At 33.4% G+C, this 15252-nt stretch overlaps 1 protein-coding gene across 3 annotated transcripts in view; it reads right to left on the bottom strand.

Moving 5' to 3' along the window:
* The window catches only part of LOC128234052 (neural cell adhesion molecule 1-like), a 77156-nt gene that overhangs the window by 43309 nt on the left and 18595 nt on the right, over positions 1 to 15252 (bottom strand). For 2 of the 3 annotated variants that reach the window (XM_052948013.1, XM_052948011.1), the window contains exons 4-9: positions 13378 to 13671; positions 6860 to 7159; positions 6367 to 6645; positions 3521 to 3811; positions 2985 to 3305; positions 198 to 509 (exon numbers count right to left, since the gene is read on the bottom strand). In XM_052948013.1, the coding sequence (XP_052803973.1) occupies positions 198 to 509; positions 2985 to 3305; positions 3521 to 3811; positions 6367 to 6645; positions 6860 to 7159; positions 13378 to 13671 (1797 nt within the window). The remainder of the gene's footprint in view (positions 1 to 197; positions 510 to 2984; positions 3306 to 3520; positions 3812 to 6366; positions 6646 to 6859; positions 7160 to 13377; positions 13672 to 15252) is intronic. The other variant, XM_052948012.1, reaches the window with a different exon arrangement.

Here is a 15252-nt window from a genome sequence, read left to right on the forward strand (position 1 = left end):
AAAAAAGGGACTGTGTCAGTAACCTTTCAATATTAAGGAGGCCTTGACAAAGATAAGTATGCGATTTGGCAAAGTAAATCTATTTTACAATGGATATGAAAAAAGACAGAACAGACTTTAATCATGATACGTACAGAATGCATGCATTATCATACATTTTAACTACTTAAATCGAATATATAGCCTTAATTACTTACTAACAAGATGCACCAGTGTTGTAAATGTTGCGTTGACACTCATCGAATTCCCATCGGCATTAGAAGCAAAAAGCTCGACATAATATTTCTTTCCAGGTCTCAGTTGGTTTAATGTATAATTTATATTTTTCGCAAGTTCGTTATCAGAAACATTCACATTGAAAACGGTTGCGAATTCGTTCAGGGTTCGATATGATAAATGAAAGGTTTGACGGAAACCGTTGTTAAATCCAGGTATCCACGTTAATGTTGCTTGTGTTTCACCGATAGACTTCTCAATAGTATCAAAAGCCGTTGGTAAATCTGGTGGTCCTGGAAAAAAATTCAATTATAAATACTGACATGACAACCATCTTGTAGTCAACAAGACTACGTAATGTTTTGGAGCAAAGTATTTGAAGTTAATTACTCGAAATATCATTTTCGAACTGATCCATTCAAAAGCTGATAGTTCCCCCATGTCTGATGTTAACTAAAAGTGAAATTTTTAATAATTAACGTTTTTGACTATCAATCATCTAATCAAGTACAGTTGAATTTCATTGGTAGTGTTATGCATGATAGGCTGTGATATATTTCGCCTGATGAATCTTTTTTTATAAATTATTTCTTTAGTAAATCCAAAAATTAGATCTAGTATTAAAGTTAGGCACAAGGCACAACTGTACTTGGTATGAAGACATGCATAGGCCATTTGTTGTATAGACAGAGTTATGTAATAAATATGTAAGAATTGTAAACTTTTGTTTCAAGTTTCAGCAAAACAGATAACACTTTGTTGAAAGCAATGCTATTAAATAGCATGTGTGATGTTTGAAATAATATATATATATCTAAATTAAACAGGTATAGATATATACATGAAAGTTTAGCTATGTACGGACTAAATATATGATAATGTTGTCAATGTAGATGCTGGTAATTTTATCCTATCATTTAAGCTCAGAGTTGTAGACGATAGTTGCAAAAATGGATTGAAGGAAAGATTGATACATGCGGATTTATGCTTATATCAAAGACTCAATAACTTTCGAACCATATATTAATATATATCTAACTTCGAGACGTTTAAGGAACGCGCTAATGATACAACGTGTGTCCGCTCATAAGCTAAGAATTTGAATGGAAATGTATGGCCAAAAATCTTTTCAGAAATTCAGAGTGTTAAATGCCTCTCAAATGAAATTGAAAATAAGTTTCATTTTATTTTACCAACAATTTAGAGAGCCTAAGCTTATCTATAAACAAAGACCAAGTATGTTTGAAATTGTTCAATTATCTTCGACGGAAAATAATAATCGACTATATGCTAGTATGTTAGTATAGAAAACCTTATCACTGGTTCGCCTAGAGTACATGTATATAGATTAGAGTATTTATAACTTATTTGATACTCGGCTGTAACGATCACGTACTCATGAATAGTTAATGAGGTTAGATCCAGCTGCTTAAATAGTCGCATGAGACACACCTAATGCGGTACCGAAATAGCTGAGCTGTTACGGATGAAATCTTGGTTCTGAATAATCCAAGGAAATCACGGCTTTCAAATTGATTTAACAGTACATCAAATAATTGGTCGTATTTGCTGAAAGCTCTTCAAAAAGGATGTTCCCTCTTTTTTGTTATCGAATGTTTCATTGGTCCAAGCTTTACAACGTTTCGCTAGCCATTTGCTCAGAGTATCACATATGTTATAAATACGCTGGGATGCTGAGTATGATTGATAAGAGGTAGAACAAACATTGTAATATAACATTTTAGTAAACGTTTTTCATGCTATATATCAGAAAATTAATTTCCTTTTATTTCCTTTTATTTTAGAATGACAATTGTCTGAATATCTGAGAAGGCATTTATTTATTTTTGAACAGTATAACAATTGAGTTACTAAATCTTAATTTGTATTTTCATTATGTATATCTCAAAACGTCAATATTATTACTCTAAAATATCAAGGATAAAAGCATATTTTATTAATTATTGATAACCAAATGCTGTATAGCTTAAAAACTGCTTATTTTGTTTTTAAATTAGCAAGTTTCGGTGTTATAAAGCACGGACTTGTAAACCATGGCTAGAAAACTTCCTTCTACGCATAGATTTGTTTGGGCTAACGCGAAAAGTACGATTTCATCCGAGTGTGATTATTTTTGAAACGTATGCCGTCTTTCATACGACATTGAGTGGATATTTTAATTATATATCACTCAAAACGTTTCGGAGAATGATCCATCAATTCTTATAGACACTACATGGCTTTTTCTCCAATATGAACGCATACAAACATACCACGCTAAACAGTTACAATTAATTGACATTTATCACGTTGACATCTTGATTTACGTTGACACGCGCTTCGTTTCATGTAGTGATGTTGTTTTTTTTGAAAATACATACAGTCCGTTTTTATATTTATATTTTATCATATGTTTTTCAAACTTTTGCAGATAATACGCCTAAACAAAATTACCAAATAACAACCCCCTAGCTTCCACTCGTTTAGAAATAGAATTTGTCTACGGTATTCAGGGACACACATCGTATTTTTAAAAAAGATAATATTATTTCAGTATTCGAGATGTATCAACAGAACTTGGCCAAGCGAACTTGCCAAAGTTGATTTATTTTTTGAATATATTGCAAATGTACAAATGATTATTCGAGGGGATAGATTTACATCGGAAACCATTTAATTTATTTAAAAATGTACTGTAAATGTTGTTTAGAGTAATAGGGACCAAACCTAATATAATCCTAATTACAGCATCTTAATTGGTAGCCTACCAACAGGTTGAAGATACATCTCTTCCACTAGCTCCTCTCCAATACCATTGGCGATTGAAATACTGTACACGCCGAAATCATCCATATCGATATCCAAAATGGTCAAACTACTCGACAACCCTACTGTTGTAACTTTTGTTTTTCCGGAGAGATTTGATAAGTTGGAACAATTTTTGCTGTTGCTGATACATCTTTTCCAGACAAACTGTGATGGACTAGGGACTGGATACGCAATCACGGTGTACTGTAGTGTTGCGTTTTTGTGTAGTTCGGCAGTAAAGTTCAATGTGATGTCCAAGTCAGGTGAACGCCTTGGTGTGCCTGAAAATAAATGTCCCGATTCCAGAATTCGTGTGTCTATCTTTATGGCCATCAACTGTGTTTTAAAGTTTATATAGATTATGTTTAGAGTAGAATTGTTATAATATACGGCATGTCAGTCTTTTTTTCGATATTCATTTATGTTTCAATTATTGCCTGAAGTAGTGTGGTTGAAGAAACTGGCTAGTTTCCGCCATAAATGTGTGGTTACTCACATTTTACAAACAGTTTCAAGTCCTTCTCCGAAGGTGTGTCGTTATTAAACCTATTACTGCCATCACATGTGTAACGCCCGGCATCCCAGCATGTAAGGTTTGCAATAGTGTAAGCCAGCTGTTTTGAATTATCTACGGATCTCCTTATTTTACCGTCTTTCCGTATATTTATGGTTGACGGGGGATTGCTATCCACCGTGCAGTTAAACGTCGCATTGCTGAACTCTGACTTTGTAACGTTAACAGTTGCGATGTACTCAGTAACGTGAAAGTCGCTAACGAGAGATTTATCTGGAAAATGAGTTTGAGTATTGCTGGTAATAAAAGATGCAAATAACTTGCATTTTATGTACATTGTAATAATTTGATGCCTAAAATACCTTTTAGAACAATCGACCAGCATTCAATTCGGATACGTTTTACACAGAAAGTCGATACCCTTTGGTATGCATACATGAGGAACACCTTATTCGAATAAAACCTATAAACGATCGCGATGCTTAGTACAAAACGGGCTACTACTCCATGATTTCAAACGTGCATTTTATTGTTATTCTGTTACACAATACTTTGAGATGATTTCACAATTCACACATAATGAGTTTACTCTAGCCTATGTTGGTAATTGATTACCAGGGTCGTTCTACATTGTACACGTACGTGAACTATTTTTGAAAAATATATCAATTATGTAAAAACATTTTAAACAGTTTTATGGTTCCTGTAAGTAGCATTTCTAAAAAGTAAAATCTATTTTCATATGAAGTTTTAAGTCGATATATACAGACTTTCTTAGAAATGCCGAACAAAAAATAATTTTGATAATCAAAAGGGCAAGCACCCTTTATAAACAAAAGACGGAGCTATAGTTTATATGTACTGAACTTCTCGTCCAATAAGATATATCTGTGTTTAAACTCCGAAGTTAATACTTTAAAGACTTTTGGTGGTTATGCATGGGAAATGTGTAAAAGAAATGGAATGAGTAATAAATCTATGTATGCAATAAAATATGTGTATCTGATAATTACTGGTAGCTATAATATTGCATTATAAGTGTTTCTTTTTGGATGGAAATCGGAATGATGAACAATGACTTAATTAAGTAGTATTTGATTTAAGTCAAAATAGAAGTGACTAGTGACAATTTTACCCTATGACGTCGATGCAGAAGAAGACAACTTCACTTATCAGGAACTTAACATGGCTCATTTTTGTTCCAAATTAATGTATCAAAGTCATTTTTTACCAAATTCTGACAAAACAACAGTTTAGAACAAATATCTTTTTACAAATGGCGATATTAACACTGGTCTCCATAGACCAAAAAAGAGGTAAGTCTAACCTAAAGTTATCACCTTAATATCTATTTTCTTTTACTGCATAATGCGGGATTATAAAAACATCTCACTGACATAAAAGTACTCTAAACATACCCTTGTTCTTTTCATTTTGATTAACACATGCCATTGCATTTACTGTGATAATCAATACGAAATTAAATCAAGAAATTTAAATGTATATGGAGTCTGGTGTTTGATGATGCCAGTGTAAAACATCATGTTTTAAACATCCGAAATCAATCCTATTGAATACAGTTGCAAATGATGTTTTTAAGTGATTCAGGTAGATTTATATAAGTCAGTTAAAAAAAGCAGCGTTCTTTTTTATTATGAAGGATTGTCATACAAAAATATGTTCATGTTTGTTATATTAGAAATTTGGTTTATGAATATAATGTGTGTTCTAAAAATGGATTAATAAGTATGTATTCGGACATTAGCCCAATGTTCATTTGAGATTCAGTCTATGATTGCATTTAAATTAGTTTAAGGGCAATTTTGTTGAACAAACTTTCTTATTCATATTGATTATAAGAAAAAAAATATGTTTCGCTCTTTGCTCGCTTCGGGTTTAATAAAAACTGACAAAATGTTGTTGTTTTTCGCTCGCTGGCTCCAGTTTTCGTGGCAAAAATCCGAGGAACGAAACATTAATTTGGTGTTGCCTAAAGGGGATATTACTCAGGTGATATGGAAGGTAAAACCATTTCCACTTCCCCTTATTGCTAACAATCTCTATACCAAGCCTCAGTTAAGTACTGTCAGTACAGTTTAGTAATGTCTTGATAAGCAGCTTTCTTATTGATGCATACTGTAAACGTAAAGTAAGGAGTATGTTTTTGCTTCATACTTGTGCGATGTCCTCTGTCAATAGTTTAGGTTCCAAAGAAATATTTTAATTTTTGTTAACATAACGGAAGAATAGAAGCACGGAATGCATTAACCAGGACTTTACTGTGTTATCAGTGTTTCAAACAATTCATTAGGTGATTTGTAAGACACTCATTGTGATGACGTTTCATATGTACGGGTAAACATCTAAATCTAAGATGTTTAGTTTTCTGTAAATTTCACCCAGTAACCATATCGTCTACCGGATTTAAGACATAATTTTACATTTGTTTGTAAAAACAGAAGTCTCGAGAAGTTGCAGGACAAATTGGACATAAGTGTTACTAAAGTCTGACGAAAATTGACCTCCTGTAGGACAAGCCATCGCACATTTCCACTCATATTTATAGATGTAAACATACAGTGCGGTCAAATTTAATGCCCATTGTCAATACATTTTTGGGGATCGATGATGTATAATAATTTTTACCCGACATACCAAACACCTTTCTTACAAAATGTAATAGAGACGCCCACTTTGACAAGGTGGAAAGACTAAGCAATTAATTGCAAATAAGCAGCTGTTGACAACGAAGTAAATCTGAATGACAAAGCTTTCTATGTTTATCATTTTTTCACGTAAGTTCGCAATATATGAAAACATTTACATACACTGAACATTAAGATGCATGGTTCCGCTATGACTTCCATTCCGGTTGGGAAATCCAGTAGGTGTCATCCGATTCGTGGCGGTACACGTATACAAGCCGGCGTCAGATTTCTGCACAGAGCTGATACTAACAAACTGGCCGTGCCATTGTCTGTTTTCTACTGACCTCGTCCAGTAAAGGGATGTCTGGGAAGGGTCTCCAGGGATGAACGGACATGAGTAGTTTAAGACACTGCCCATAAATATGTCATAAGTCTCAGGCAGATCCACTTCAGGTCTAACTACAGGGGTAAACATACATATTTTATCTTTTTTATGCGAGCCTGAAAATTCCTTATTGTGCATATATGTTTGAACAGTATTAAGCAGAGAGTTTAATTTATTTTGACAGTCCAAACCGAGAATGTTTCGTACCATGTTAAATCCTAAATACGTAAAGAAATGTTATGTTAAATAAAACATACATTTGCTATGCATTATATACATAGAACTCACATTGTACATCCACCGAGAATGCAGTAGTATTTGTACCCGTTTCCGTGTGTCCTCCAGTGGGAGACATAGTGTTTTTGGCCGTCAGGATGTATTGGCCCTTGTCAGATGTGCGTGTCACATTGATGAGGAATAAACTTTTTCCGGTAACAAGTTCACGACCCGGAGTTGACCAGGAGTATGTGATTTGGGTCGGAAAAGCGTCACTGCTACAGCTTATATTACAGTCTGTTCCCTCCAAAATAACAGCGTTAGTCGAAATCGTAGTTGTGTTTATGGTACATAATGGCCTACTAGGGGGATCTATTGGTAGTATGAAAGTACAATATTATGTTATGGTGTGCCCTGATGCCACCCACTCCTCCCCCGAAAAAAAAACACACCCAATAAGCTCGTCCAGACTAAACAGCGACTGACAAAGACATCCGTTTGTAGAAAAAGTGTTTTAGAATAATAAAGAATGTAGGTACAATATAACATATATTTAAAAGAGGAGGAAGCCACTGTCAAGAAAAAAACGAATGAAATGCTTATAGGAATGAATCATAGTCATTATCAATACATGCTTTAGAATTTTATTTAAATCATTTACATAAGTGAAAATCATAATAAGAAATTAGATTATAAATCTAAATGTCAAACTTTTGTGATTCAGTTATATGTTAACTGATTTGTCTTTTACCCTAAAGATATGAGAACAAGTTTTTGCTTGGGATTTACCTCTTTAAGCAGAAAATGAATACACATTTCTAAATATAAATGAATCACAAAAAGTCATCACAATATTATACACTCAAATATACTTCTATGTACAATTAGTGACATTTCCTATTTAAAGTTTATCGAACATTATACATATACTATGTATGGTTACATGAATCGATAAATACGTTCACATATTCTCTTAAAGGTAACCTTTGTATATGCTAAAATGTATAAATAGAGCAACATTTAAAGGAAAAATGTCAGGCTTTTCTTAATTGTCTAAACTAACGTATAACACTACTGTTGGTGATAAGTGTAGATTGTCAAAGGTCTTGGCAACAGGCACCTGATGAGCCATGCCCATTCTTGACACTGATTGGTCAGTCAGGTATCGATCAGCTGATTTCGACTGGCAGGCATAGTCATGTCAATTTAAAATGCAGTCATATACAGACGTTATTGTATAAAGAAATAAAACAACGCGAGAAATGCAAGTTTGAAAGCAAAAGCTACCTTTAACTAGACACAAAACAAACAATATTACCACAACAGACCATTTTCGCGATTGTGGAACAATTAATGAATAAGATGGATTGCTTGTTTTTATAGTAAATGAGTAATAGTATATTTTTTTAATATATGCAGGAAAATATTGAAATCTCATATTTAGACCTTAAGGAATTATACTTATTTTCTATATTAATGCAAAATGCAAGATTTTTAAATTCATTGTTAAATAAATTGTAAGCATATGTTGACTGATATTTGACAAAAATTATTGGTATAGTTAATAATGTAAGTATGACTTTGTATGTCAAATTTCATTGATTCACAAATCATCAAATTATATTATTAATACTTTATTAATGATGAAAGTTTAAATGAAAATATAATTGTTTGAATTTAATTTATGTTGGCTCAAGTAACATAAGTAAAATTATAAACAACATGGAACATGTTTATATTTGTATCATTCATATAACACACAATCCCAAGAAGGTCAAAAACCAGTGGCTTGGATGAAGTGGGCAGGACAATTGCATGTTATTCCCTATGCAAGAACTGTTTGTTAATTGAAAATAAATGAAACAATCCTCACACCCAAGGACTGCATCAAGGCTTAACCAACTGAAACGCCATCAAGACTTATGTTCAAAGATGCTGCAATTCCAGTCACATCTAGATACAAGTATTCAAACATTGTTCTAGTTATATACAAGGAATTCCTGCTGTGCAATTCTTTTTAATTGTCCTTTGCAAGGTGTAAATTATCTGCTCAATGTAAAATACCGACACAAGTGATGTACGCAATTTTAAACAAATCTAAGCACTCCAAATATAATGGTACCATTTAATTTGCAGTGCTAGGAAAGGAAGCTACTGGTGTAAATTGGCAACGTCTTCTTTCCGTATGACACGTTGGAGGATCATGAACCTGCGACCTTAAGCAACTGATGAGGTTCTAAGCTGTCGGGGCGGTAACAGAATACAATACAAGAATGACCAAGCCTGTTTTTATTGATGTTTCTGGTGAATTCACATTAAGAAGGCGAAAATATTTATTGACCTATTTTTTGCAATACCACATCTGCTGGCGTTTTATTTGCAGTCTTACGCACATGTAGTGCTCCTTTACCAAGCTTTATCAAAGTATGGGCAGGTGGTCTAAAGTAGCCCTGTCCCAGGGGTATATATTACATAATAATATCTTGGAAAATCTTCTTCTATGTAACCGCTAATCTCAGACCTTTAATGTCCGATGCATAATCTCATTAAGTGGCACTTTACCAAACCTGTTCAAATAATGAACACGGGGTTGATTCTTGTCCCACCCCAGGGTTCCTATGTGTTTCTATATATTTCAATAGTTATAGATTTGAAAATATTCTGACATTTGATAATGTGTATGTACATGTAGTCTCATATAGTGACTATTTACCGGTACCAATATTGTTCAAATGTTGTCCCCGTGGGATCTAGGTATTTTTAACATTGATTTAGTAAAATGTTCTTAACTGAAATCGCAAAACGTCTTCACTTGATCTTTGGTATGTAGCCTCGTTAAGATAAATTCAACAATGCGAAAATGCTATTCAAAGAACCTGAATGACTTTGTGTTTTCCCAACTGTATACAACTGTACACTCTATCCTTGTTACATACTCTGGTTAGCTCATGAAAGTGGGTTTAGCTGTTTCTATTTGCATTAAGAATACAACAGATGAAGAACATAGAATCTAAATTTCACATTAAAGGGACAAGACACCAGATGGTTCTTAAATCGGCAAAAACAGTATTTCCTCTTCTTCCTCAGCATCCAATGACCTTCATAGCAACTAATGTCTTCCTTAAAAACGATTCACTTCTAAGCAACAAATGACTTCATTGGTAACCAACGACTTACTAGGTTACTGATTTCTTCTTAAGCAACCAGTGACTACCTTAGCAACCATTTACTTATTCAGCTTCTACTTAAATCCATAGCAACCAATGACTTATCTTTTAGTAACCAATGACTAAGCGGGACGGTCGTCTTATTCAAACCTAGGCGTCTGGTGGGAACGTGTTTGAAACGATGGTGGTTGCTAGTAGCGAAAGAGTTTGGAGTTATAGAGCAAATATAATATTCCATATAAGCATTCCTTAAGTTTTAACAGTACATGTTTATATATATATATACGGCCATGTGGATTATATTTTTGAACAGCAGATTTCCACGTTCAACGATGCAATCTATTAAAGTCCGATTTGTAAAATAACCATCTTGTGCGCATTGTAATAGCACTATTTTTTTTATCTCGCTTAGCGTCTAAGTATACATTGATATGTCTTGCCTCATAATTCTCGACATTCTGGTTTGATTTTCAACATTGTCGTAATAGCATTTAAGATCCTACATATACTATTTAACTTGTATTAATCACAAGCCTTTTCGCTTGAACGATTTTATGAACATATGTATATAAAATAATTTTTACCCTGCTTTAAATTAATTATATCAAATTTGATGTTATTTATTTTTCTTGTTGAAATCTTAAACTTATGTTTACATTACACTTTCATTGTTCTATTCTTGCACGTACTTTTTTTTATATGTTTGTCGCTTTGTTCGAATTTTATTTTGCCTGAGAGGTCAGTTATGACCAACCTTTCTACACCCGGTGTTGGATATATGAAACAAGTCCCAGTTGTTTGCATGACTGCTGGTCTGAATATATTCTGTTTACGTGTGACAAGTATGGATCATTTTTACAACAACTAGATATGCCTTTCTAGGTATCTTCACATAGATCAGCGGTGGAAGTCGGAAGCAGGCATAAACCAGTTGCAATACCACAATGATGTTGAATAAAAATGTTCATATATTGTATTTAAACATTTTGTTTTAGAATAAAAAACCTGACAATCCAAACTAAATTATTATTATATAATGAAATTTGTTCCATTACTTACATCGCAGAGTGTTGCATTACTTACATCGCAGAATGTTCCATTACCTTACATCGCAGAATGCAGAATGTTCCATTACTTACATCGCAGAATGTTCCATTACTTACATCGCAGAATGTCAATGTTGATAGAAATCATGCTGCGTATGTGTATTAAGTTATGGAAGTAAGGGATGATAGAAACTTCTTCAAGCTAAACGACCTGTGCTGTGACAACTGTTATATAAATCAATAATTTAATGATATTTAATGGATCTAAACTAGAATGAACAAGTGCTGTTTCTGTATTATTGATGAACATGTGTACATACATAAACAAGAGTGAGTTGTAAATGCTTGCCTGACTAAAAAAGTTTTATTGTCATATGTCATAACCTTCTCATGTTATTGTACATACAAAGTGTTCATAGCAATTACTATTAAAATATAACCTTGAACGTTGAATTACTGACCCCATAAGAAAAGAGGTTATCTACTGCCTAAGAGCAACGTACGACTCACTTATCATGGTTTTTGGACAAAACTTTCATAAGCAGTTGTACAGAAAAAAATGTGCATATCACTTACGGTGACCTTGATATTCTGACTCTAAAACCGTAAGGGTCATATTCTAGTATTTGAAACTTCATGTATCTAGTTCAATGTAATTTGACCGACCAGACACACTTCATGTTTTTTTGTTGTTGTTTTTTGTTTTGTTTTTCTGGTGTTCCAAACTACCCTAGATCTTGCGACTTTTCCAGTTGCTAATTATAGATCTTTCGCGAAATGCTAAATGAGCATTCGTATATAAATGTTAGCAGGTTTTGAGTTGTGAAACTTTGAAACAAAATAGTATGAACAGTTGTAAGGACCGGCAAATACCATGAAATCGTATTTTGTATCCAAAAAATTGATATTATTTTATTTCGATAAATTGTTCATATTTTAGCCAATATGTAACAGCCGTCTATATCATTATTTAAGAAGCAATTTCACCAAGAATCATTTATCTGAAGTGAGAAATAAGTATTCTACAATGATTCGTTGACCAAGTAGATACTGTGCTTAGTCAGCTTACATAAAAAAGGCTGATTTAAATGTTTCTATGGTATGGAGAATATTTACAGAACTGCTGATATATTCCAGTACATATACTGGTAAATATCTTGTGTAATAATACGAATTGTTAAAACATAATGACATCGGAAACTTTGGCCACTCAGTAAGAAGTAAACTTTCAATTATGAAATCTGTGGCATGAACATTAAAGGTACGAAACGTCCATTTTCGTGTTCGAATACATTGTAAGTGTAAACTTTTGTGTATGATTTGTTACTACTTGTTAACTTGAAGCTGCATTGTATTGAGTGTGTAATGATTTGTATGGTTTTTTATTACATTTGTATTCATTGTTACATATTAACATACCCATGTGTAGTTTAGTTCAAATCCGTTGTAGGGAAATGTTCTATCTGCTTTTCAGTGGGCTGTCAACAATGAAGTTACCTTTTATATTTTAAATACATACACTGCAATATTGAGGTGAAAACCCACTAAATTCTAATAGGTTAAATACAGTATCACACCGAGCTTATGACCTACCATATTCGCCGTTTTGTAAATATGTTACGCTGATGAGTATCGCCCCATAAAGTCAAAGGTATGACGTGAGGCGATTGGACGACTCATTAAAAGTTTGGGGTTTTTTAAATTTAGATTTGTGTGGCGTTCTACTGAAGACAACAAAACTACAAATTAATGAGCTATTTTCGGGATGATGGAAGATATAAAACAACGAAATTACATGAAACCAGAAACTGACCCAATAGACAAGGACCTACCGAACATGTGTGTCAAATCAATCGAAGTTTGACTGTTACAGATAACGCTTATCCTTAAGGGGGCAACACCTTCTTAATAAAGTGAGCATAAATATTGCATTTATAAAGCGTGTGGTTCAAATAGTGTTTAGATGCAAATGTTCAGAAATGCAACGCTGAAAAAAATCAAAATAGTTGACAGTTGTTACGTAGTAGTCATGAGTAAACGTTTGCGTGCGCTTGCTTTCGTGTACTTTACACACATATCCTTGTTATTTTTTGAGTAAATGTGTTACTTTTTGCCCACTATTGCAGATAATGTGTGTAAAACATAAACCATATCATAAAATTCCTAAAGTCGTCATATACATGTACTACACAATTTCAACTTGTCCAGAAAATATGTTGGTAAGCTCGCCAAAGACTCGCTTACTAGCATTTTCCTGAACTAGTATAATTAAATTGTGTATACTATGACGACTAATGACAGATCCTATATATTCAATACATATAATGTGTATGTTAACTTCGCCTATAATCATTGAAAAATTAAAAATTGAACTTACACAAAATTTGGAGACTCGCTGTTGTTTGTCGTGCCCTATCAACCATTCCCCCACCAGTGGGTGACAGGTTGTTCGTAGCTGTACACGTAATATCTCCGGCGTGTGTTCTCAGCACGCTGGCCAGTGTGAACGTGGGACCAGTTTGTGAGCCTCCGCCAGGGTATTTCCATGCATACTTGGGACTCGGGTTTCCCGTGCTGCTGCAGTTGATCGTTATGGAACGTTCAGATAATATACGCACAGGGGAATTCACCATGTCACCCTGGTAGTATAATTTAGGGATGGAAGGTTCATCTGTAAATAAAGTGAAATTCAGGAATTCAGGTATATAATTATGTTAAACTTTCAGATATGACCGGAGTTAATGTGTCGCATTCACGAAGAGGAATTTTCAATTTTGGTTTATGTTTGAGTTCACGAAGATTACGACGATGGACATTTGGGAGATAATTAGTATTCTTTCCGTGTGTGAAAATATATTGATGCTGTTGTTCTTTTTATTTTTAAAAAATTTCGATTTCATTTTCCAATTTCCATCTCATCGCTTTTGGACTATGAACGATTTCTAGTGGGTACATATAATGTGAAATACCATATGGATTATGCATATTCTATATATATATATATATATATGTTGAAATAATGATAGTATTTGAAGTGGCATATTTTTTTTCTAAATCTAGCCCTAACTGACCAATATGCATGTAGTAGCCATAACTTTATCTTACGGATAATGCAGGTACTTACATCGAAGTTTTTCTAGATAATCATGCATCAAGTTTATCCCGATTACTAAAATATCCTGTATTAGTCTAAAAATTGTAGAATGAAATATGATAAACAGGTCGGTGGAATCGTTTTCAAAATAACAGTCGGTCAGTGGTAAGAACACATTACTCGTGTCCAGATAAATGCTATTTTATGAAAGTATGCAAGATATTCGAGGGTATCTATTATAATATGACATATTTCAAAACGTACGTATTTTAAACGTATTAAGATACTGTCTACTATACTCGTAGAAACTATGCAAAAATGCAACAAACTATAACTAGACTACAACACAATTGTTATACGTGTAAATAATTGATATGTTTAAGGATATTATGTTTCTTGAAAAGCACCTCAAAAAAGAAAAGTCAGACTTAAAATAATCTTCCAAAATTAAAGACCAGGATAACAACCAGTCAATTTCCTTTACATGTTTTAATTAGTAAAACAAAACTTATACATTTCAACTTCCAAGCAAGATTTTAGATGTCTTATAATCGTAATTTTATTTCGTTTTGCTCAATATGTTACTATACTAAAAGTAGAACAAATGGTTTCTGTGTTGGTGTTATTTACCTGCAACACTTTTCTCTGTATAATCAAAATCTCATTTAGTGCGGACTTAACAAGTCCAACTACGAGAAATATGTGCTCAATGGACTATTTTTTTTCTTTGCCGGAGTGATGGCTATAATATAATTGGGCACCACTATACCATAAAATGACCAGAAAAGCTTGTCATTAATTGCACAAATAAAGCGCGTGCGGGCCGGCAAATTGTACAAATTGTTTTAGGTGGGGTTTAACCCCCGTTTACCAATGAAAATAAATACGGAAACACCCGAGGTACAGGTACTGTTTTAGATCGGCACTTACATATATGGATAGATTTGTTAATGCGTTGAAAATAGTACTACATTTGATAAGAACATTTGTTTGATTTCTGTGCAATTCAGTATGTAGCAAACAGCTTTTTGTTATTTAAACAGTTATTACATCTGACAAATTCACAAGGGATGAAACTCAATATTTATGGAATAAAATATCAGTTTATTAATCGTAATTTCACGCTACAATGCATTTGAGTAGGGCTTCAAGTGAACA

Source organism: Mya arenaria, chromosome 5 (assembly GCF_026914265.1).
Source record: "Mya arenaria isolate MELC-2E11 chromosome 5, ASM2691426v1".
Classification (NCBI taxonomy): domain Eukaryota; kingdom Metazoa; phylum Mollusca; class Bivalvia; order Myida; family Myidae; genus Mya; species Mya arenaria.